The 25129-nt window shown below is 37.5% G+C and overlaps 1 protein-coding gene across 1 annotated transcript in view; it reads left to right on the top strand.

Annotated features, from left to right (window-relative positions):
- Window positions 1–25129, top strand: part of KLHL2 (kelch like family member 2) — a 96429-nt gene that overhangs the window by 22112 nt on the left and 49188 nt on the right. Inside the window, exons 3-4 of the mRNA XM_045798697.2 lie at window positions 854–960; window positions 11173–11294. Coding sequence (XP_045654653.1) covers window positions 854–960; window positions 11173–11294 — 229 coding nt within the window. The remainder of the gene's footprint in view (window positions 1–853; window positions 961–11172; window positions 11295–25129) is intronic.

Raw genomic sequence — 25129 nt, forward strand, 5'->3', positions numbered from 1 at the left:
TTAAGGTAACAAAATGCTTTTTAATTTTGTATGTGGTAATGTTTTTTAGCCTTGAGGAATGAGATAGTTTGCACTGGTAAAATGTTCTGATTAAGTTAAGCATCAAACGTCGTATATGCCTTTTAAATAGCAGGTGTAATTGAATATAATTTTACCTTTGCTTGATGACCAGCATCATTTTAAGTATCTTTTTTTTGGTACTTTGACCCAATTTGGTTTTCTACATATGTTTTATTTTGTCTTCATCTTAATGTCAGACTGCCATCTGCCACTTCTGCTGATGTTCTTAATTCAAACAACCTCCCCTTTTATAATCCATTGATGGTTTGCTGCCAGTAATTTACTTTAGGTTGAGAAATCAGTAATCAAACTGGGAAAGATTTCTCTGTTAAACAAAGGCGAAATTCTGAGTGAGGGCCCCATGCATGTCGGGCATTTGTCAGGACTGTTTTCTGTGTGTGCTTCATGTTTAGGAATTCTGTTTTAAAGGATGGCAGTTTTATTTATTCCTTTTTTTAAAGATTTATTTATTTATTTTATATAGAGAGAGTGCATGCATGAGTGGGAGGGGCAGTGGGAGAGGGAGAGAGAATCTGAAGCAGGCTCTGTGCTGAACACAGAGCCCAAAGGTGGGGGATTGATCCCAGGACCCTGAGATCAGGACCTGAGCCGAAACCAAGAGTCAGCCGTTTAATTGACTGTGCTACCCAGGCACCCCAGAGATGGCAGTCTTAAAAGTTAGCCTCAACTTCAGAAGAGTGGGCTTTTACTGTAATATATTTGCACAGGATGTTCAATACATTTATTATTGGTATTATTAAATTTTTTTTTTCTCCCTCTGCTTTGTAAACAGTCAAAATTTGCTGTGTGATGTCACAATTGTGGCTGAAGACATGGAAATCTCTGCTCATAGAGTGGTGCTGGCTGCCTGTAGTCCTTACTTTCATGCCATGTTTACAGGTATGAAATGTCTTAGTTATGGGTGTTTTTTAAATATACACAGATCTGGGGTTTTCTCTCCGTATTTTCTTTTCTTATTAACATTTTACTTTTATGAAATTCAGTATCATAATGGAAGTAAATGCTCTTGCTTTGTTTCAAATTCCTCTTCCTCATTGTTTTTCGTTTTTGTAATCATGTTGTGTGTATGTGTACATTACATTTACATGCTCAAAATTTTATGCTCAGTTTTCCCCCTTTATATTTATGTTTACATATATCGGCTCAGTTTACTTTCCTGCTATTTATAACAACTTTTGGCACTTTGTTATTTTGGCAAAAGAAAAGTGCTTTTACTGTTTCCATTTTCTCAAATGATTCTCTCATATATTTCACTTATTCTTCACCATGAATAAAGAGATGTTTATTTAATGTCCTTTGACTTGGATACATAAAAAAAATAGGGTGGACACTTAGGTAACTGTAAAAATATATAAAATGATTTCAGTACTTCTGGAAAAAAGTAATTTATGCCTGCAACACTTGAGGTCCTTAACCTCATTCTTTTTTTTTTTTTTTTTAATTTTATTTGTTTATTTGAGAGAGAGAGAGAGTGCGTGTGTGTGAGTGCACGAGCAGGGGGAGGGGCAGAGGAAGAGAGGGAGAAGCAGACTCCCCACTGAGTGGGAGCCTGATGTGGGGCTCAATCCCAGGACCCTGAGATCATGACCTGAGCCGAAGTCAGACACGTAACCGACTGAGCCATCCAGGTGCCCCCTTTACCTCATTCTTAAAGAAAAAAAAAATTTAAACATGTTACTCTACAAAGAAATGAAGTTATTATCTGTTCCAGCAGTGAGCTTATAATCTTAAGAGTATTGGTAGGACAAACAAAATACTTATAAGTACAAGTGTAGTTATACCAAAAAGCACAAATACAAAGCTATTCATACTTTAGAAGTCATGAAGTATTTCTTGTGCTTAACATTTTGCTTAGATACTTCAAGGACTACAGACCAGTGTAAGTGTGCTTCTTGCCCCGGTAATGATATGCACACTTTAAATATGCAGTAGTGTATGGAAGATCTGAGCCTAGAGCAGTGATGCTGATGGTAAGGGCTGTGATGGGCAGCACTGAGAGAAGGGGATCTGACATTTCCTGAAACCTGATAGGCTTAAAGGGCTCACACAGATGAAGATGAGTGCAGAAGGCCATGTGAAGAGGATGGGCTTAGTGTTTTAGGAGCAGAGGAGAGTCTAGAGCCCCTAACTCTTCAGCCTGTTGCAGCCTTGCTCTTCCTGAACAGAGTTAAATAAACAAGAATGTAGGAAGGATAGCAGAGGAGCTGTGAGCCAAGTTGGGAGGGTGCCTTTAGCTGAGGCTGATTTGATAAGTCAATACTGATAAAGTGAGACTAGTCAAATTTTTATGTCCTGGGGTTCATTTTAGTCTCGAGGTTCACATCTTATAATTATTTCTGCTGGACAGTTTTCTCCACAGAGTCTCTAGGCTTGTGAGAGGAGGGTTCTAGCTGGAATGTGTTGGCCTTATTTAGGAATTCCCTAGTATAGTGCTGTCCCCTGTAAGTGGCATTCTCTCACATGACACTGCTGTTGCTACTTCCTTGTTGGAAACTATGGGAAACTCATGTCATCAATTTATGCTTCAGTTTCCCCATCTGGAGAAGAGGGATGATCATATTACCCACTTCCTAGGATTTTTGTAAAAATTAAATGAGATCATGTATGTGAATTTCCTAGTAGTTTACTTGGCACATAGAAAATACATAATTAATTTTGGCCGTTATTATGGTTATAATTATTTTAATTGAAGGATAGCAGACAGACAATGTTACATTAGTTTCAGGTGTACAACATAGTGATTCAGCGTCTTTGTATTGTTATGCTGTGCTCACCACAACACTAGCTGCCAACTGACACCATATGACAGTATTACAACACCGTTGATTATATTCCCTGTGCTGTACCTTTTATCCCCATAACTTATTCATTCACTAACTAGAAGCCTGTATCCCCAACTCCCTTTTACCCATTTTGCCCATTCTGCTACCCTTTTCCCTCTGGTAACCACAAGTTCTCTGTATTTATGGATCTGTTTCTGCTCGTTTGTTTGTTTTGTGTTTTTGATTCCATATATAAGTAAAATCATATAGTATATATTTTTCTCTGTCTCACTTACTTCATTAGCAGGATACCTTCTAGGTCCATCCGTGGTGGCTCAAATGCTAAGAGCTCATTCTTTTTTACAGCTGAGTAGTAGTCTATTATATCTATGTACCAAATCTTCTTTTTTCCATTCATCTATTGATGGCCGTTTGGGTTGCTTTCATATCTTGCCTATTGTAAATAATGCTGCAATAAACATAGGGGTTGTATATATTTTATATATATATTATAATATATATATTATTATATATTGTATCGTGTACATATTTTTTCAAATTAACTTTTTTGAGGTTTTTTTGGTAAATCCAAAATATATAAAGAACTTACACAACGCAACACCAAAAAACCAGATAATTCAATTAAAAAGTGGACAGGGGACCTAAATAGACATTTTTCCAAAGAAGACCAGTGATGCCCAGTAGACACATGAAATGATGCTCAATATCATTAATCATCAGGAAAATGCAAATCATACCCGTCAGTGTGTCTAGAATCAGAAAGACAAGAAATAGCAAGTGTTGGCAAAGATGTAGAGAAAAAGGAGCTTTTGTGCACTGCTGGTGGGAATGTAAATTGGTGCAGCCACTATGGAAAACAGTACGGAAGTTACTCAAAAAATTAAAAATAAGCATGCTATATGATCCATTATTTTTCTTGTACTCTAAATTTCTGAATATCTTTATATTCTGTAAAAGTAGATTGAGGAAGCCTTAGACTAGACTGTTTTTTTAAAAGATTTTATTTATTTATTTGAGAGAGAGAGACAGAGATAGTGACAGAGCACAAGCTGGGAGGAGAGAGAGAAGTAGGCTCCCCTTTGAGCAGGGAGCCTGATGCAGGCTCGATCCCAGGACCCTGGGTCATGACCTGAGCTGAAGGCCGACGCTTATCCAGCTGAGCCACCCAGGCACCCTGACTAGACTATTTTTTGATAAATGTTTTGTTTTCCACAGAGACAAAAATATAGTGATGAACTTAAAACTGCAAGATCAAGGTTAGTTTCCTTTCCCTTCAAAAGGCAGCACTTGAGTCTCCAGTCTCCCTGAGTCTTGCATGTCCAGAAACATGAATGCTGGGTAGGGACAGAGGATCTTGTTATATCTTTGTCTTTCTTTTCTGTTTACTTTATGATCTAATGATCTAAACTACATTTCACTTTCCCTCTTTTTTTTTTTTTTGGTCTAATGGGTGTGAGCTTTGCCTAATGATGGGAATGAGAGGCCCTGAAGATATTCTGATTCTATCTATAAGTATTACTAGTTGTATCTCAGTTAACTGGTGGGTGGGTACTTCTTGCAGTCCAACCTGTTTCTGACTGAGGATATACCTTCTATGTAGTCAAATTTCAAATGGCGATGTACTAAGGTAGATGCAAAATCGGGATACTATATTAATTTCTGATACATATAAAATGAATACCTCAATTGTTTTTCCCCCCACAACTTTTTTAAGGCATATTTTACATGTTATAAAATTTACCCATTCAAATGTAGTGGTCAGTGATTTTTAGTAAATGTATTGAGTGGTCATCACTGTAAATCAATTTTGGAACATTTTTATTCCTACATTAGTGATTTTGAGGTTCATCCCTGTCATAGTATGTATCATGAATTTGCTTTTTTATTGCTAAATAGATACAGTTGTATGGATATACCACATTTTGACTGTCCATTCACCAGTTGATGGACGTTTGGGTTGTTTCCAGTTTTTGGTTATTATGAATAATGCTGCTATAAATATCCATGTGCAGTTGTTCGTGTGGACATTTAATTTTATTTCTCATGGGAGTATATACCTAGGAGTGGAATTGCTGGGTCCTATGGTAAATTTCTGTTTAACTTAAAAAAGACTACCATGCTGTTTTCTGAAGTGCACTATTTTACATTTCTACCATTAATTTATAAGGGTTTCCATTTCTCCACATCCTTGACACACTTGTTTCTTTCTTCCTTTTTTTTTTTTAACTTGTAGTCATTCTAATGGGTGTAAAATGGCATCTCTTGTAGTTTTAATTTGTACTTCCCTAATGACTGATGATTTTGAGCATCTTTTCATATACTTACTAGGCTTGACTTTTATGGTTCTTTAGCAATAGATGCCATTCACCTTTCTGGCAACCTTTGTACATTTTCTACTTTTGAGTCCACTGAATAGTACATCATTTGTCAGAGATTAGGTAAGGAAGATAAGGGGATTTGGTCTAGGTGATTTAGTGTACATACATTTATTTACGTTTCGCTAGAGTATGAGTCCATTATTTCTTTTTCTTTTCTTTTCTTTTTTTTTTTTTTTTTTTTTTTGGTCTGAAGCCCTGTTAAACTTTATTATAAAAAATATAGTGAGACCAACCAGTAGACCTTTGCATGTTTCCAATGCATCATATATTACGTGTATTTAGTTTCTTCTGCTTCGTTGGTAATCAGAAGTGTTTGCAATGGCACAGGGCATTACATACTTTTCTTTTGTTTTCCTGTGACTCCCCTTTTTAGGAAATGGGGAATATGCAGATGTCCTTTTTTGGCCCTTGTTTTTAATCTCTCCATAAATTGTAGGGGAATTTTTCATTCCAATTATATCACCTAAAAAACAGTTATGTTACTCATCGTAATTCCAAGTATTTGGGTAGAGAAGGGAGGTGAAAAGTAATTCTGTGATATATTCACAGGTTTTTACTCTGTGAAGTATGGGCCTATTTAGAGCAAGGCCAGGTGGTTTAACTGTTACTTGAGAAAGCGTATGTCAGATTGAGTTCCTGTGTTTTTAAATTACTTGTTACAAATGTGGCATTTAATATGCTATTTCTCTTGCAGATACATTTGAGGCTTATTTAATGCCACGGGCTAAAATATCTGACATCTAGTGGGAAATATTGAATTTTTATTTTTACTCCTTTGTTTTGTGCTTTTTGATGATTTCTTTTGTCATATTGAACGTGATTCAGTAAGTTAGACTAGGAAAAGGTAGATTATCATTTGCGTGATTAAGAATTGAGATTTTTAAAAAGTTGTTTGCATGGTTATATTTGTCTAAGATTCATGCTTTCCTTCATCAGGGAATATTTATCGAGCATCTTCTGTGTGCTAGGCATTATCCTAGGTTTGAGGACTTTAGAGATGAACAAGACAGGTAAGGCCCTGTTCTCATGATTCTCCTTGGACGAGGAGGAAAGGCTAGAGAGTAAATGCAAAGAAAAGATAATTTCTGATATTGCTGACTGCTGTGAAGAAAATTAAATAGGATGTTGTGCTTAAAGAGCCTAAGTTAGGATGCTTTAGTCTGCACTTAACAGAAACTCCACTTCAACTGGTTTAAATAGTAAGGAAATATATTCTCTCATAACTGGGAAGTCGGCTGGACACCAGGCATGGTCAGATCTGCAGCTTGAGAATTTCATCAGGGATCTGCTTCCTTCACTCTCTCTCTGCCCTCCTGTCTGCAGTAAAAATGTTATCCCAAGGTTGCTTCCCCTTGTGAATGCAAAATGCCTATCAGAGTGAACCCAACATCTCAAGGAAGGAAAGGAAGGGAGTGCTTTTTCTTTTTTTCTCCCTTTTAGGGTCTAGTAGACTTTTTCCAGAAGTTACTCAAACTAGACCAAAACTGGCAGGGGAATGCGGCTACCATGTTTGCTTCAGATTAGTGGTCAGATTGGGGAGTTATGTACCATGACCATCAGAGAGAATGGCTGGCAGGGGCATCCGGGTCAGCTTGCCAGAATGAAAATACCTGTGTGTCAGTAGCTTCTTTGTAACCCAGGACTAATGACATACAAAAAGGGCAATAATGATTAGATTACAAATGAACCTGAAGAGTAACGTAGTAAAATTTATTTATTACATGTAGCTGTAAATTTGCCATTCACTTTTTAGCGTTTCAGCCTAGTAAAAGATTCTGTATTATACTTTTATGTTTTTCTCAGATATTTTTATATGCTAAACAATAACTAATTCTAATAAAATTAGAATCGTAGGATTTTTGCATTGAAATGGATTTTAGGGTTTGCTGTCTTAACCTAGTCACTTTTTAGAACTTTAGAATGCATAAATAAAGTACCAGTTTGTGCTGGGTTTTAGGAGCCTCGATTAAAGGTCTTTGAGATGGAAATGTATCTTTTCTTTCTTTTCTTTCTTTCTTTCTTTCTTTCTCTTTCTTTCTTTCTTTCTTTCTTTCTTTCTTTCTTTCTTTCTTTCTTTCTTTCTTTCTTTTATTTATTTGGCAGAGAGAGAGACAGCCAGTGAGAGAGGGAACACAAGCAGGGGGAGTGGGAGAGGAAGAAGCAGGCTCCCAGTGGAGGAGCCTGATGCGGGGCTTGATCCCAGGGCTCTGGGATCACGCCCTGAGCCGAAGGCAGACGCTTAACGACTGAGCCACCCAGGTGCCCCGAGATGCAAATGTTTCTATCCACAAATATGTCCATAAACTTTTACAGTTTGGAGGACTTCATTTTTTTTCTCAAAAAAAGTAGAAATGGTGCAGTGTTCACTAGTGAAGTACTTAGCTTGGCCTGGAATGTATAGTGGATGTTCAATGAATGTTGACTGAAATCCTTCATAGCTAGAATACCCATGTTCAAGACTAATTCAAGTGTTAATTATGTTGAGTAAAGATGCTACATTTTAGGTTGGCACGTGTTTCACTTTTTATTCTTCCAGTCATTCATTTATCCAACCAGAATTTATTGGGTATCTCTAATAGGTCAGGCGTTGTGGGATACAGAGATGAGAAAGACATCTTGCTCTCAGGGAGCTCAAGGATCCAGGTGGGGAGAGCTAAGTATTATTATGATGAATGGATTTGCAGGAGGTACCCAGGTGTACCCAGGGCAAGAGCCTAAACCAGGCTTGGGCCACCAATAGGAAAGCCTCCCTGGAGAGGGGCCAGCTGATGCTTGAAGAATCAGGATTAGCCTGGGGAATGAGAGCATGGGGAGACAAAGAGGACAAAGTTCAACAAAGGCATCAAAGCAGGAGATTGTTCGCTGTATGTGGAAAACTACAGGAAATTTCTTCTGGATATATTTTAAGGCTAGAAGTGGGAGAGAGGAAGTTGGATAGTGAAGCAGGGACAGGATGTGGAAGGGGCTCACATGCCTGAACTAGGAGCAGTTGGAGACCTTCGAGTACCCTGGTCAGATCTGTGAAGTCATCCAGGGGGGCAAGGAAAGAATTAGGAGGTTGCTGTGCTGGTGTTGGCAAGATGTGGTAGGACCCCAGTGACATAGTGGCGGAAGGGATGGAGAGGAGAGGGGGCATCGATTTGAGATGTCTCCGAGGTTCATTCTGAAGGTTTTAGTGAATGATGGGATGGGTGGGTAAGGAAGAGGGGAGAGTCAAAAGGGCCTCTCAGGATTTTAGTGATGATATCTGTGTGGATATACTCAGAGCTTCACGGGTCTACATGATCAAGATAAAGAAGCAAAACACCCTAATCTGGAGACAGACTTTGTGAAGTTAAAAATGATGTGATGTAAACTCTGTATAGTATCACTGGATATTTTTAAAAATGCGTTATCAAAACTAAATCTCACAGAACCTTGGTGCTTAAAGATTTCCTCTATAAACACAGCAAAGGGCAGTAACTCAGGTAATATGTAACAACTAGAATTAGATCTAAATAGCTTTTACAACCCTCTTTATTTTTTATTTTTATTTTTTAAATACTTTTTAAAAAAGATTTTATTTATTTGTAAGAGAGAGAGCGCTCAAGCAGGGGAAGTGGCAAGCAGAGGGAGAAGCAGGCTCCCCACCAAGCCAGGAGCCTGATGTGGGGGACCCTCGGATCATGACCTGAGCTGAAGGCAGACACTTAACCAACTGAGCTACCCAGGTGTCCCTACAACTCTCTTTAGTATGTGCTTTAATTCTCAGTATTTACTGGAATTTTAGAACTATTAATGAAATCTGTGGCAAGCTATTTGTTACTGTTTTTGTAGATTAACATGAAACATAAAACATTTCTAAAGGAGCAGTGATAGAAATTGAATTTGTTGAAGGCAGATACAATTTTCTGGGGGAAAGAAATAATTCATATTAAGAATGACATAAGGAATATATGAATTAGCAAAGTATATCTTATAGCAATACCTTAAAAACTATAATATTAAAAACTGCTTGGCATAGGACTAATTTTTCAGTCATATATGTAAATTAAAGTCAGACTTGTTTTTGTCTAAGCTAGATCTTCCCTAAGTCCTGAGAGCTGAAATCACTCCTTGAGAACAGAGTACATGGCTTTATATTTGTGTGGCCCCAGACCCTGCAGGGCTTTACACTTTGCTGGAGCTCTATAGGTGAATTAGATGTGGCCTCTGTCTAAAGTCCAAGTCTGCAGTCCAGAGTGTCTTCACTTTAGAGATGCTTTGAGATGATACAAATCCCATCTGTCTACAAGATCCGGAAAGAGTAGGATAGAGGAATGTGCCTTATATGCAGATGAAGAATTTTATTTCTGTATTTGTCAACCATTCCTTTTCCTTCCCTTTTTTTTTTAGAGGGAAAAAACGTGCCAAGGCAACAGACACGTAACCCTGCTATATAGGCATATATACATACTCTTTCTCATTAACTATCTCCCTTCCCTTGTAATACCGGTGGATGTTCCCCCACCTCTCCCTGGGAGGTGGCAGGATACTTTTGAGATATTTTGGCTCTTAGGAGAACAGCGTCTTTCTGAAATCTTGTCAGAAATAATCTCCAGGGAAGCATGCAGTTAAATGTACATCACTATTATTTCTCTCCTCCTAGGGTTTGTGTTTACAAAGGAATTTTGTGCAATCATGGATTCCCATAGGCTTTTCTAATAGCTTATGGTCGCTGACAGGGTACCATGGCTAAAAAAGAAATGAACCTTCAAGAAATCCTGAGGCTGTTATGTTGTTTTTCTTTTTTTTTTTTTTAATAATTTTTATTTTGTTATATTAGTTGTTATGTTGTTTTTCTAACAGATGTTGAATCGAGGTGAAGGTGGGGGTGGCAGCATCATTTTGATGCCGCTTCTTTTATTTTTGAAACCTAATGGAACCAAACCTTTTCACTAGGTGTCTCATAGCACTCAACATAATTTTTAGACTGCCCTCCTCGTTTTAAATTGAAGTTTTCTTTTCCCACCATTCGATAGTTTATGTTTCCCTATGTCTTGGGTCATTTTATGTTGTCCACACATAGGTGTTCAAACTTGCTGCTTTCTCTCCCTAAGTTCCCTTCTCTTTTCTGTTTCCCTGTTTCTTTCCACAAGAGGATCTTTTTTATGATCCTTGCATGTTCAATTAGTTCAGTGAGTAAAGGAGAGAGGTCTTATAGAACTTTCTAGCAGGCAGTGAGATAGAAGAATATCTGGCTTTAGTGCGAAAGGCTGATATGGAAGTGACTTAGGTTTGTGGATGGAGTTACAGTTACCACAAATGACAAAGAGGAACAGAACTTGGGCTAGAAGACCTCTGTAACAAGCCCTTGTCATTGACTAACCCTTTTGTGAGCCCTCTTTTATCTTGCGTTCCCTCAGCAGCTTCTGTAGTTTGTGTCCTAATTGTTTCCTGCACGAGGGTCCGTGCTGTCCCCAAGGACAAAGCCTTTGTGTCCATTGCAGGCCACCCACGCCCATGGCAGCCACTGCTGTGCTTGTTGAATGAATGCTGCTGACCGAGTGAGTCCTTTTTAGCAAGTGCTCATTGCTATTAGCCAAAAGGGGTAACATTGTGACCCTTCTAGTCATGAGTAGAAATCCAAAAAGAAAACAAGCTGCCCACAAGCATGGACCAAAAAAAGCGTGGACAGAATCAGATACTGAACCTAATAATGCCACAGGTGTTATAGTTGGGCACGTGGCACGTTCACTGTTTTGATGTGATTTTCAGGTACAAGTGGGTAACAGAAGTACATTTTATGGTTTGCTCAGGTAAGCTGCTAGGGGAGGTAATGGAATGTTTTAGGCCTGCAAAAAGTGCCTGATCGTGTTGCCTACAAAATATGGTGAGTGGCAAGAAAGTGGCATTGGTATTTTCACAGCAGTAGCTTGCTGTAGTGTCACTCTTCCTCTTTTGTGTTTTAGGCGAGATGAGTGAGAGCCGAGCAAAGAGAGTTCGAATAAAAGAAGTAGATGGCTGGACCCTGAGGATGCTGATCGATTATGTTTACACTGCAGAAATTCAGGTTACGGAAGAAAATGTACAGGTGAGAGTAAACACCTCATACCATTTAGCTCTTCCTACATACCAGTTTTTTAAATCAAAAGAGCATACCCACACCACAGGATACTTTTTGTACCAAAGTAATGGAATTCATTGTTAAAACTGAATTTCTAAGGGACATTTGGAATGATTCTATCTTTCTAATGATGTTTCTGATTTCAATACCTTTTATAGTCTTGAAGTTCCAGTCTTTCAGTTCTCTGAGTGACACTTGTTTGTGAAAACGCTGTCATGTTCATCCATAACTACTGATTGATGCTGCCCACATTTTTCTATTCCCTTGAAGTTAAAATCTACAAAGGATGTTTTTGACTATTAACAGTCTTTACTTCTTTTACTATTACAGTATCTTCTGAGATTCTCGAATTTAGCTAAAATTTGACGTTGCATTTTCTTCTTTAAAGAACAGATGTTTTATATATATGATATAAATGAATAATACAGATGTATATAGTGTAGAAGGTGAAGGTGCCTCTTTTAAAACGGCCCTTCCTTTCTTGCTCATCCCAACCCACACACATTGATCTATTCTTCTGCCCCAGAGGGTAGCTTCTGCTCTCTGTTCGGTGTGAATCCTTTCAGACCATTTTCTATGCAATTATATATACCCATACACTCACACTCGTGCACAGTTTTCCTGATACAAGTATATTTTTACTACGCCTGTTATTCTGAAACTTGCTTTTTTCACTGTACAAAGTATCTTGAAGTTCTTTACACATCAGTATATGTGGGCCCAGCTCCTTCTTTTAAATGTCATCCCGTATATTAATCAGCATATGTGATTTTTCCACCTTTATAAAAGTACTGCGGTGAATGAAGATTTTTTTATTTACATCCAAAACTTCATGGAATAGATGTCTCAAATGTAATTGGTGGATCAAAGGATATATACATGTTTTAATTTTTGTTAGGTATGCCAAATTGCCATCTGAAAGTTTATATTTATTATTATATTTACTCCTTCCAACAGGTAAACTGTGTTTTGAGGACAACAAAAAGAATTAGGACTAACTTCTTAAATAATCTCTGAGTTCTACTTTGCTCAGATAGGAAAGTGTGAGCTCAGTCTTTTGTCCCTTGTAATTAATTGAAATATGATAGAAACTTTTTCCGTTTGGAGACTGAAGTCTTTGCACGTTAACTTGTTCAGACATGATGTTATTAAGTCTGAAATATTGGCAGTGGTGAAGCCTTCTGGTGATCTTTCCCAGGTGGCCTCATTTGCCTTTGTTTGGAAATCCAGTTCATGAGGTAACAACCTTGGTTGATATTAAAGTCGTGTATAAAGGTGTGAATCAATTGCTATGTGAACTTTGTTTTTAACCTGGAGGAAAGTGTTTCGTACATGCCATGGGGTAACAGTACCACCATGTCATCACAATCTGATTTTTTCTCTATCATTATGCTAGTTGCTAGATTTGGGGGCATTGTTTTCAACAAAACGTTGTCTTGGTTTTCTTTTTGCTCCTTTTTTAAAATTCATTTGAGTTCATGGGCCTCATTGTGCCCTGTTTCTGACCTTCAACCAATGAATTGCTCATTGTCATATTCTGTGACAAGGGGAAAATTTGCAAAAGATGATTTAGGCCTAAGAGAATAGACTGTGTGAATTCAGCCCTCAATGCTGTTTGTAGTAGTTCTTGTGGTGGAGACATTGGCCTGTAAGGAACTGGGAGAACGCCTCTCATGTTTCTTTTAATAACTATCACGTTCCAGTCCTGAAATATTAGTCATCACAGCCTTTCAGAAAACCTCTTGCCATGCTGATTTGCCTTTTGTGTATATGTTCAGCTCCTACAGGAATACATTCAAAGAGCTGTATCTGGCAGACTTGCTAAATGCTTAATATTTGTGTAGTTTTTATTTTTGGGGGGAATGGGGGAAGAGAGCATAGGGTTACCTTGGTATGCATAGCCTCATTTATAGTCCATTGAAAAATACTTATTTTAGAAAAGGCAGTTTGGAAATAAAATTGATTAAAGTAAGTTGCCTTTTCCGTAACAAGTATTTTTCAGTGAAATACAAAAGAAGGGTTTACCTATCAGGATATGCCAGACTGCTCTCTCCTCTATTTCGTTTATTTTTGTCTGTATACACTCTGTTGGATCTTTCTTATAAGCACCGTTCACCTTAGGGAAGGGAGTGGTATGGTGGAGGTTTGTGGTGTTCCTGTTAAAGTTAAGCTAAAATTTCAAATGGCCCCAACTGGGAGCCTGCTCTGAGTATATCTGTTTCGAGAAAATTGATAGTGGGGATAGAACTTTCTGTAGTTCAAAAATTTGTTGTTGTAGGTATATTTTCTTATTAGACCTAGAATCAAATCTCTGGTCAGGGAGGTAACCTCTCTTTTAGTAAGTTTCTGTTTTAGTAATAAATAATAAAATATGATTTTTAGGATAGTGGATATCGTAGTGTTTTACTTTGGGATTGCATGTTTCAATGTAGAATCATGGTACCATAGAATGTTGAGGTCCAGCTGTCTTAGTCAGTTGGGGACAGAACAGGACCATCACCCTGTTTTCCCTGATTCCTAGTTTTGGGCTCCTTCTGTGATACCATATCGTTTCCTATTACACAAATTTAAAAAAATACATAACAGCTCTTTGAAGTGAAGGTTGAACTTTGAGTCAGAATGAGGGAATGAATTGATTTGAAGCATTAACTCCAAAAAAGGAATAATTATTATTGTGTTATATAAGTAATAGGACTTTAATTCTTGGCTCTTTAGGGTTGCTCTGATTTTTTTTGATGTTGCTGTTTTTTTGTTTAGGTTTTTAAACTTTAGTTTTGAGTTTAGGTATTTGCTTTTATTTATGGCAAGATTGGGGACTAATTTGAGCCAAATGAATTTGTTTGTGTGTTTTTTTAAGAGGGAGATAAAAGGATAATATATATCTTACCATGATCATGCTTTTAATTGAACTTTTTTTGTTGTTGCTATTGAGTAATTTAAATTTAACTTGTTTCTAGAGTTTCCAGTCAAATTTTATAAACATTATATAGCTGGGAACAGAGAAAATAAAGTCAAAGGCTATTATAAAGTAGTTTTTTAAATTTAGGAGCATCATGGGGCACCTGGGTGGCTCTGTCCATTAAGTATCCGACTCCTGGTTTCAGCTCAGGTCATGATCTCAGGGTTGTAAGATCGAGCCCCACATTGGGCTCAAGATTCTCTCTCCCTCTTTCTCCCCCACTCCCTTGCGCTCTCTTAAAAAACACATGCACACACAAACTCAAAAACTGTTTAAATTTGGGGGCATCGTGGATTCCTTTGAGAACGATGAAAAACTATGGACCCTTTCCCAAGTAAAGTGTACATAGCCATTTTTGCACAGAGTTTTGCATACAGTTTTAGAGAGTTCATTTACTTTGTCTCTCCCCCCCTCCCACGGTTAAGAATACTTAGCTTTATATGTGTGTATGTGTGTGTATGAAGGGTTTTTACACGAGTTTATTTTCAGCTATGTGCTAGGCATTTTATATATGTCTCATTTGATATTTATTACCTTATTAGATAGGTATTACTCCATTTTGCAATTAAGGAAGCTCAAGAAGGTTAAGTAATTAGTTCAGTATCACATAGCATGTGATACTGAACAACATGTTAAGTTGTCATTAACTAGTGTTGCTTTAAAAAGAGAGTTTATAAATTTGAAAATAAAAATATCTTTATAACCAAAAATATTTTTTTCATTATCTAAAAATTATTGGAGGTTTAACTCTTCTTCATTTGATGTGTTGATCAACATTTTTGAAGAATCCTAAAGCAACTTAAAATTTTCAAAACATTTACTTCATTGCTAAATTTGTGGTTTTGTTACATACATTTTAACTTCTCAGCTTTTGGGTATTTGTTTTGGCTTGCTGGAAGTAGCTAAGAGTTTTTTTCAGTTATGTAAGTGTGAAAAACAAAGGTAAGGATCTTAATAGACAGTGCCAATGTAGGTAAATACTCTTATTTCCAAATTAATATTATGAGTGTTCATCTATAAGTTCTGTCTACATTAGAATTTTTCTCATTTCAGAAGAATTTAAGAAGCATCTGATAATTGTGAATGGATAGGTTTTAAAGAGTTCAGAAAACTTATATGTTGCATAAATTGAAATTATTTGGGTTAGAAAATCTCATCCTTTTAGAAAAGGAACAGAATTTAAATGAGAATTTTTCAAGAGACAGAATTAATTTTTGGCAATAAACACACCAGAATGTTTTACACAATCTCAGTACAGTAGAAAATTCAACATAGTGTGTCCATTTTGTTGGTGATGTAGGGCGGGTTATTTTTGTTTCAAACCAGAAGTGCTCATAGTATATTGTATAACGTTTTACCAGTGAGGCGTTCCTAAAAAGAAGGCATCAGAGGGAATGGGCATCCACGGTAGGAGACCTGTTCACATGGTTGACCACTTAATTAACAAAAGGCTGTTAAAGTGGAGAAACGATCAAAAAAGAATACATGTATACCCCAGATACTTTATTTTAACCTACAACATGAAACTGTACATTTGTATGCTGATCTTTTATTATAAAACTAGTATGGTTAGCTGCTTGGAGAGCCATATCCTTTTTTGCACATATGACATCATAATGATGGAGCAGCTCTAATTTTCTAGTTTTTAAAAAAGTGCAGCAAGAACTGAGACACTTGAAATCTCAGTGCAAAGTCATCTTTGAATTATACAATTTCTCTTTCCTTCCCCCATGTGTAATTTGAGAAGCTTTTTTTTTTTTGCAATAACACATTGATCAAGTCATTCTAAAGCAATCAACTTAGTTTTCATAGAAATAGCTCTTTTTTTACACTTACATCTCATTGGATTATATATGTTTATTCAAATTATGTAATTTCAATAACAAGTGCAAGTGTCATAAACAGATTTGGGAGTGAACCAAAATGTATGAGTTGGTAAAATGCAACTCAGCTGGGGCAGAAGTGTGCAAGCATACTAGAGAGTACAGAGGGCATGGGAGATTTGGTTAGTCAGGTGAGCAGGTGAAGCAGAGGTTGGTAAACCAATGCTTTTGGTGTGTATATTTTTGCATTGCTTAGATAAACACTGAAATGAGATACTTATTAGATGGATATTTATTTAAAATGGATATCGAAGACACCCTATCAGTTAAGCAGACTAATGGATTATCTGCTAAGTCTTCAATCCTGTGCTTGGTCCTGATGCTACAAGAAATGAACAAGATTCAAAGCATAGTAAATAGAGTATACGTGTTGGCTTTGCTATTGAAATACCACGTAACTTTGTCCAAAGTTCTTCTCTGAGTTTTATTTTCTTGTCTGAAATAGGGGGATAAATTCTGTTCTTTCTTATGTAAAAGCTTGTGAAACATCATTCATTAGATAACTGGTTTATGTACAGGTGAGACATGCTGGGACCTCACTAAAAGCATAATTGGGATTGAGGCTTGGGCCAGGAATGAATGTGGCCAAGAATAGGGGCACCAATCTAGGAGAGCAAGCGCTCAATAAGTAATTTTTAATTTATTTTTTATTTTAATTAATTTATTTTTGAAGATTTTATTCATTTATTTGACAGAGAGAGAGAGCGCAAGCAGGGGGAGCGGGAGAGGGAGAAGCAAGCTCCCCGCTGAGCAGGGAGCGCGATGCGGGGCTCGATCCCAGGACCCTGGCAGATGCTTAACCAACTGAGCCACCCAGGTGCCCCAATAAGTATTTTTTAAATAGAGGGCAGCATGTAATCCGAATGAAAGTGCTCCAGGATGACTGATAGCTTCAGGTCTGAATGGGGTGCTGCAGGAGGCATGGCAGCAGGAAGTCTCGTGGTGGTGGTGGTGGTGGTGGTGGTGGTGGTGGTGGTACCTGCTGTTAGGCTGATGACAGTGTCTTTGATCCAGGAAGAGCTGCCCTGAGTGAACAGTGAGTCAAGCCTACAGCCCCAAGCTCGCTTGTTTGGAAAGAGACTTGGTAAGCTCTAGGCAATTATAATATCATAGCTATGTAAAGTTGGGATGGTGGACAGCAAAGCCAGGATTTGGGGCCGTGCTCAGTTGGGTAGGGCTTTAGGGCTCACAGTGTGGCTTGGTAAGCATTAGGATGCTTTGGGGAGCACACCACATTTAAGGCAGCAAGATTAATGACAGACTAGAAACACTGGTTGGGCACCTAATAAACTTCACAGTCTTGGTCAGGATTAGTTTAGGACTGAATTGGACTGAACTTGAAGCTCTAATAAGGCTTCTAACAGTTTCAGCTAGACGAGGCTAGATCAGGTGGGATTAATAACCTTTTTGCTGCTTCTTTATACATGGCTTGCTCTTTCCTTTCTTACTTCTAAAGGTATTGGGCTTGCCCGTCTTTCCATTGCCGGTGTTAATCCTTATCATTAAAAATGTATGGAGCATCTATTTTATGCCAGGCAGTATTGGTGATGCAATATCAAGTAAGACAGACAAGGCCCTTGTCCTAAGAGCCTTTACAGCCTGTGACTTTACAGGGTAATAGGTATTTCTTGTGACCCTATAGATGTGTATGTTAACCAGTGCGCATCATTCCCAGGACCTAGGTCTCTATGTGCTAGACTTCTAATCAGAGGATTGTTTAGTGAGCATGAAATCATAGAGAAGGGAGGTTACTTCGGGTGGATTCAGAAGAGCCCTAATGGACTATCCTTCTACTCCAAAACACATCTCTAGTGACCAGGAAGTTGATTGAGTGCTATCAGATCCAATGCCTGTCTCCCCTGTGTAGTACCCAGAAAAACTGACAAGTGATTTCTCTTCAGATGACCCATTTCTGAACATTTTATTATGTGGTGGTTGTCTTTTCTACCTCCAGGCCCTTGAGGCTGTAAGGAACTAGTGGCTCACTGGGGCAAGGATTCTTAGTTAGAGGGCAAGGCCCCAGTGTTTTGAATGCTCATCTGTCTCCATGTGGGGATTAAATAATAGGAACTATTTTGCACTTCTGTTAAAAATGATTTCTTCTGACAGAGACTGTAACTATACACTTGGCTATGCTTTAACCTTAATTACAGTCACAGTCCAGATCTGCCCTTTAGTTATCTTGATTGAATGACCATTTTCCATTCTCAGCCACACAATTAGAAGTTGCCCATGTACCAAAGGAGTTCAGTAGCAGGCTTATCTTCAGGGTGAGCAAAAACGTCTCCTGAGCAGTTTTGTAAATGTTTTTGGCTTAAATAAAATCATTTAAATGAAGTATATAACACTGTATATTTAAGTTACTGTTGAGCAACTCAGAAAATAATAAGGAGCCCCCTTAGATTGGCTCTCTGCTAGAAAACTTTCATGGGCTAGTGGATTCTAGCTAATTATTGTGTTAGAATTCAGAGCTCAAATCTTGAATTTAACCATGGACTTCAAGAATGGCCTTGAGTAAGACATTAACCTTTCTGTTTTTTAGCTATTATAGATAAAGCTGATAGTGCTTAGACACTTCACAGAAATGCTGTGACATATGAAATATGCCAGTTAAAGCTTATGAAAACATTAAAGTGCTCTATAAATGTTGAGCATAAATAAGAAATGGGCAGCAATAAAAAGTCTTGTGTCCATGAGGAAGAAGAACTCACTGAGATTGTTTGGGATTACTGGGTAAAAAAGAAATGGCTCATGTAGCCTTTCCCTCATTTTTTATATTCCGAATCAGGATATATATTTGTGACCAAAAAATAAATCTTAATTTGCTGTAGATTTCTTTTCGCCCAACAAGACGTGTGTATTTGGGTTGGTGTGGAGACAGCACTCTGGAGTGATTGCAGTACCAGTTTGTAACACCCTTTCCCACCGGTTTGACAGGCAGTGGTTCAAGAAAAAGTGATGTTTTTCCTAGCGTGGGTTATGGAAGCCTTACTGTTTTTCCATTTTCATGTTCTGTTTCTCTTATGAGATAGAAAGTAAGTTCTTTGTGACTAAAAGAGTTTGGCAGATGATGTGCTTAAATTACAGGTTAAAACTTTTAAAAACACATGAAATGTGATGAATCAAACTTTCAGGATTAGTGGTTGTCTATGGGATAGCAGTGGGAAATTATATCATTGAAGTGAATTTATCTGACATTCTAATACCCAGAAACCTGTTAAACTAATATGTTATCACCTTACCAGAATAGTGATAATTTTGGTTCATTATTATCCAAAGGCACAAAATGGTGAATTTCCTTTATATTAATAATTACTATAAATTTTTAAAAATTATTTACAATTGAATTTTGGTGTTAATTGCATTTTATTATATTTGAAGTCTGAACTTGGTAATCCTCATAATTTTAATCAAAATACTTGACCAGCTAGAATATATGTTCTCCAGTCATACCAGTTAAAATATGTTCCACTCTGTATAAAAGTATAGAATATTTTAATATTTAATTATTAATTTAATATTTAATTATTATTTAAAATTTAGTATGGAAGAAGCCATTGGAGGTCAGCTAGTTTGAGAAAAATCTAGAGGGTTTATCATAAGAACATGTTATAAAACTAGATGGACATCAAACTTGAAGTGATTTTTTTAAGTTTTTGTTTACAGAAAAGCTAGGTACTCAAGAAATATTAATAACTAAGGTATTTGTGGCTTTATATTATTAAAATATATAATTTTTAAAGAAGATCTTATTTATTTTTCCAGAGAGAGAGGGCCAGAGTGAGAAAAAGAGAGAGAGAGAAAGAGAAGAGCATGCAGGGGGAGGAGCAGAGGGAGCGGGACAAGCAGACGCTGCACTGAGCACGGAGCCCAGTGCAGGGCTCGATCTCAGGACCCTGAGATCATGACCTGAACTGAAACCAAGAGTCAGATACTTAACTGACTAAGCCATCCAGGCGCTCCTAAAATATATAATCTTTGAAGATGTCCACGGTTGAGTCATTTTGTGATTGATATCTTAAGTAGCTTCATGTGGTATATAAAAGGAATTTATCTTGATGAGCAAAAAATGACTCCATCCTGATTGTGATCTAGCATCTTATAGCAGTGTTCTGATTTGAGCAGGGACAAGTTAGATATAAATCAAAGTCCTTATTACTTGGATTTTTTTCTTCATGTTTGACCTGTGCCTCATATTGTTTACATTTGGACCTACGTGGGGCAAAGCACATCTGTGTCAGGCTTGCTACCAGTGTTCAGGGTCCTGCTCTCCAAACCCGTTAGGTGGTGAGAACCTAGAGCTGTTCAATTATCTGTGGTTCTGGCATATTTGGTTTGAAATAAGCCAGAGGTCTTGTAAATCCTGGTGTTATTGACCCACAACTTTAAAAATTATTATTACCTTTTGGACCTTGATGTCTTAATTCCATTGTCAGGTTAGTAAAAATGTGCTTCTCATCATCTAGCTTAAATGTATATCTAGCTTTCCCTGGTTATATGATTTATGAAAATTTCATTTTTTGTGAAAATAGAATATACCTATATCACTAGCATATATTCAAAAGTTGTTTTAAATTAACTTTACAAATACTAGTATAGAAATTTGGTCATGTAAATACATTTGATATATTTTCCTTTTATTTTCTTATTTGGGGTTCTATCAGGATTATTATTTTTCATTTAAAAAATTTGTTTCATAATTTATAAATGCCTTCCACTGACTTCTGGTGAATCTTAGTGTAGGCCTAAAGCACTCACTTTTTTTTTTCCTCTGGTGGGCTATTGTTTCCATGTTCAGTTTGCTAAGTTTTAACAAATGCATACACCATTAACCCACACCCAAATCAGGATATTGAGCGTTTATAACCTCAAGCCTCTTCCTAATAAATCTCTCACCTCTGACTCCAGGCAACCACTGGTATGATTTCTGTTATAACAGATTAGTTTGGCCTGTTATTGAACTTAATATAAAGAGAATCATACAGAATGTTTTCTTTTGCGGCTGACTTCTTTGGCATAACAGCATTTGTGAGATTTGTCTGTGTTTCTGCATGTTCCAGTAGTTAGTTCCTTTTTATAAATGCTGAATATTCTATTGTATGGATTTTTTGCAGTTTAGCAGGATGATGGACATCTATTTAAAGTTTTGGGCTGTTATGAATGAGACTTAAGGCACTTCGAGAAAGGACATTGAGAAACACATATTCTGTAATCAAGCTCTAGTTGGGGTCAGGGAGAGGCTAATCAGTAAGGTGGATAAAAATTGCCAATTAAAAGGGATTTGATTTTTTTTTTTTTTGCTTGACCTGTGCTTTCTTATCATGTATTTTCTCTCTTTTTATTCTCCAGCAATAATTTGATCTTCTAATCTCTATTTCATGTCAAGCCTAGGCTTTGACAAACAGAATTGGGAGATAATTTATGAATATTCGTTACAGACAGGGTTAGAAGGAGAGAATATATAATCATGCACCTGAAGCATGAGAGACTATGGACTCTGAAAAACAAACTGAGGGCTTCAGAGGGGAGGGGGGTGGGGGAATGGGATAGGCTGGTGATGGGTAGTAAGGAGGGCACATATTGCATGGTGCACTGGGCATTATACGCAACTAATGAATCATCGAACTTTACATCAAAAACCAGGGATCTACTGTATGGTGAATAACATAATATAATAAAAATATTATTATGAAAAAAGTAAATTATGTTAAATAGAAAAAAAAATCATACAACAGAACAAGAGTTGTTTGTCCAAGGAATAAGAGTATATTACGTATGTGAGTGTTGGGATGTGTGTGTGTATGTATGTGCGTGCATGAATGAGTGTCCATGTGTTTTAATTTAGCATTATATTATTTGTGAAAACAAAAAAAAATCTTTAAAAAATATTAGCAGTCTCTTTGGTTTTGAAAAAATTCCTCTGGAATGAACTTGGTAATCATAGGGGGTGGGGAGGCTGTGAATAATATAAATCAATTTAGAAAGAAGATGAAAAAGGAGCAGGCATAGACAAAAGGGCAAGAGGAAGAGAGTAAGATAGGAAAGACCAAGAAGGAGGAGAGGAAGAGGGAGTTGTATGTGATAAAGCAATACAGTGCACTGGGCAGTGGAGACAGTGAAGGTAACTTACTTTGACAATTGTGTTTGGCAGTTAATTTGGCAGTTACCATCCACAATTGTGAATATATCCATGCAGCACTTTTGAAAAGCCAGAAACATCATTAGTCCCTGTACTAAGACTCATATCTTACCTTTGTTGAGAATCTTGGGTCCTTAAACTTGCTTACTTTTATTTCAGTTTTTAAAACAATATTTTTGAGGCCTGCTGACAGTTCTTGTTGGTCCCTGTTTTCTTCATTAGACAGTGGATTGATGCCTCAGTCTCACCACCCTAAACTAACCAGTTTAAATTCTGTGTTGAAGGTGGATGTGGAGTCAGCGATAGTCTGTTAGTCTGTTCTTTATTCATGAAATTCTGAGGTTGTGGAAAGGACGAACTCTGGAGAATACAGTGGAAATACAAGGGGAATTTTGATCTATAATAGGCATAAATTGCATGATCAGTTAGTCAAGAGACTAGTAGTCATGTTTTTGATTTGAGGTGATTTTAGAGAGGCAAGACTAAAGGAGAGGAAATAAAAGTGGATTAATGCCCATAAACAATAACAGAAATAGAATAAAATACTCATTTAGGAAGAAGGGACCGCCTACCTTCCATGTTCCCATCACTTTGCTAAGTACTGATCTCATTTAGTTTTTATAGCATCCTGGACAGAGAGTTGTTTTTTTTAACAACTCAGAGAATTGCAGCTCGGGGGGGGGGGGGGGTTAAGCGATTTTCTTGGGTCACAGTTAATATGGAGCATGTCCAGCATTCAAGACCAGAGTTCTCATTCTTGAGCTTGTGGTATGGTTTCCATTCTCCATTCTTTTCATACTAACTCCATTCTGCCTCTGAGGCTTTATAGGAACTCAGTGACAGGTTGGGGATTAAAATCTCCAGCGCCTCCGGACCTCAGACTTTGAGATCTGAAGACTTATTTGAAGGGCAGGAGTGCTGGGATGATGGAAATTACACATGTCCCTACTAAATGTAAGCACCGCGTATTAGAATCGAAGCTCTAGGCTGGCTGGTGTATTTGTCCATTTTGTTGACTGCCATATCCCTAGAACCTAAACTAGTGATTGGACCCTAGACTAGATGCTCAATAAATATTTGTTAGGTGAATAATGGGGGAATGCCCATAGGACAGGCATGTTTGATGAATAGGCCCTGTTTGATGGATAGAAGCGGAGCCAGGCAGGAGGTCCTGGGAGAACAGGAGGAAGGGAACCTGGGAAAGCATTCTGCATTTTCTGGGCTGGGACCCAGGGGCAGGATTTCAGCCTCTGGGACATCTGGCCCATGCACAGCAGAGTCGGGCTGAGTTATTGATGCCCACTAGGGAAGGATCCTAGTTAGAGGCAGGTGGGCTGGGTCTGGGTCTGGGAAACAAAGCATCAAAGTGCCTAAGCTCACATTAGCATTGACATGAAGTTGACTAGGTTGAGCTGCATGTAGTTAGAGCCCAGAGATGTTCTCTGTGATTAGAGACAGGATTGGATCCAGATCCAGTGCTGTGCGCTCTAGAGCTGACAGATGCGAGGGCAGGGAGCCAAGCTGTTGTTAAGAAGACCTGTGCACTGCTTTCTTTACTTATGTCCATTATGTGTTAGAAAAACTAAATCGTGTGGAAATGTTCAGTTTTGTGTTTTTTCTGTCTCTGTCAACATTGTTTCAGTAACCAAGTTCATTGAGATCAGAGGAACTTGACGTCTATTAAGTTTTTCTAATATAATCATAGGTTAGAGCTAGCTGTGTATCCATCTCATTTTATAATATTGTATGCTATTGCAAATATTTTAGAGATACTAGTTTTTTTAAACCATTATTAGTCTTCATTGTCATTGATTATAATGTTTCATCATGTGGGTTTAACATAATTCACCTAATTTTTGCCGTATTGCTAAATCTGTAGTTGTTTCTGTTTTTTTCCCTACTCTTACAAATAATACTAAAGTAAATTTGTGGATGTAGCCTGTTGTTTTTTAACTGTTTTCTCAGGGTAAAATTTCGGGAGCAAACTTCCATCATCAAAGGCTTTAAACTTTTATATTTTTTGGTAGCTCTTGATGAATGTTGTCTATTTCTTTTCTAAAAGAGTTGACTAGTTTACACTGAAGGGAAGAACATGATAGGGGCCAAGGCTTACTACCCCTCAGCCTGAATATATGTGCTTGAAAATATCAATAGTTGGGTGCTGGGTGGCTCAGTTGGTTAACTGTCTGCTTTCGGCTCAGGTCATGATCCCAGGGTCCCACATCGGGCTTCCTGCTCAGCGGGGAGTCTGCTTCTTTCTCTACCCTTTCCCCTGCTCATGCTCTCTCTCTATCTCACTCTCTCTTTCAAATAAATAAATAAATCTTTAAAAGAAAAGAATATCAATAGTCATAAAATGCTGTCTCATTATTTTAATTTATATTTAATAGCCAGTGGGGTATCAAGTATATTTCCCATTTTTGTACATGGTGTTTGTTCTTTTTCGAATTGTCCCTGATTATGTCTTTTACATAATTTGATCAAAAGAGAAAACAACCTTATGCCCATTGTAAATGATCTGGCATAGAACATGATCTTGTGAGGGAGAAAGGAAATCCTGGCATTCTGTTGTCATGGGATTGAGTGTTCGATTCAGTCCAAGAAGAAACCTTGAATTAGAGCTAATGTGCTCCTTGGCCATGTGCTAGGCATTGTGTTGAACAGTAGACCAACTTATTTTTTTTTCCAACAACTGTACAAGGTAGGTGCTATCTTTGTTTATACATTTGAGCCACTGTTGAATAAGTGAGAGATTTTAGAGAAAAGTTAGGTTAAAAAGAATGGGAAAAGCAGCTGTAAAAAGGATAGTAAAGGAGGGGTA

The sequence above is a fragment of the Ursus americanus genome, chromosome 13, assembly GCF_024610735.1.
Source record: "Ursus americanus isolate L20-20 chromosome 13, mUrsAme1.1.p, whole genome shotgun sequence".
Taxonomy (NCBI): domain Eukaryota; kingdom Metazoa; phylum Chordata; class Mammalia; order Carnivora; family Ursidae; genus Ursus; species Ursus americanus.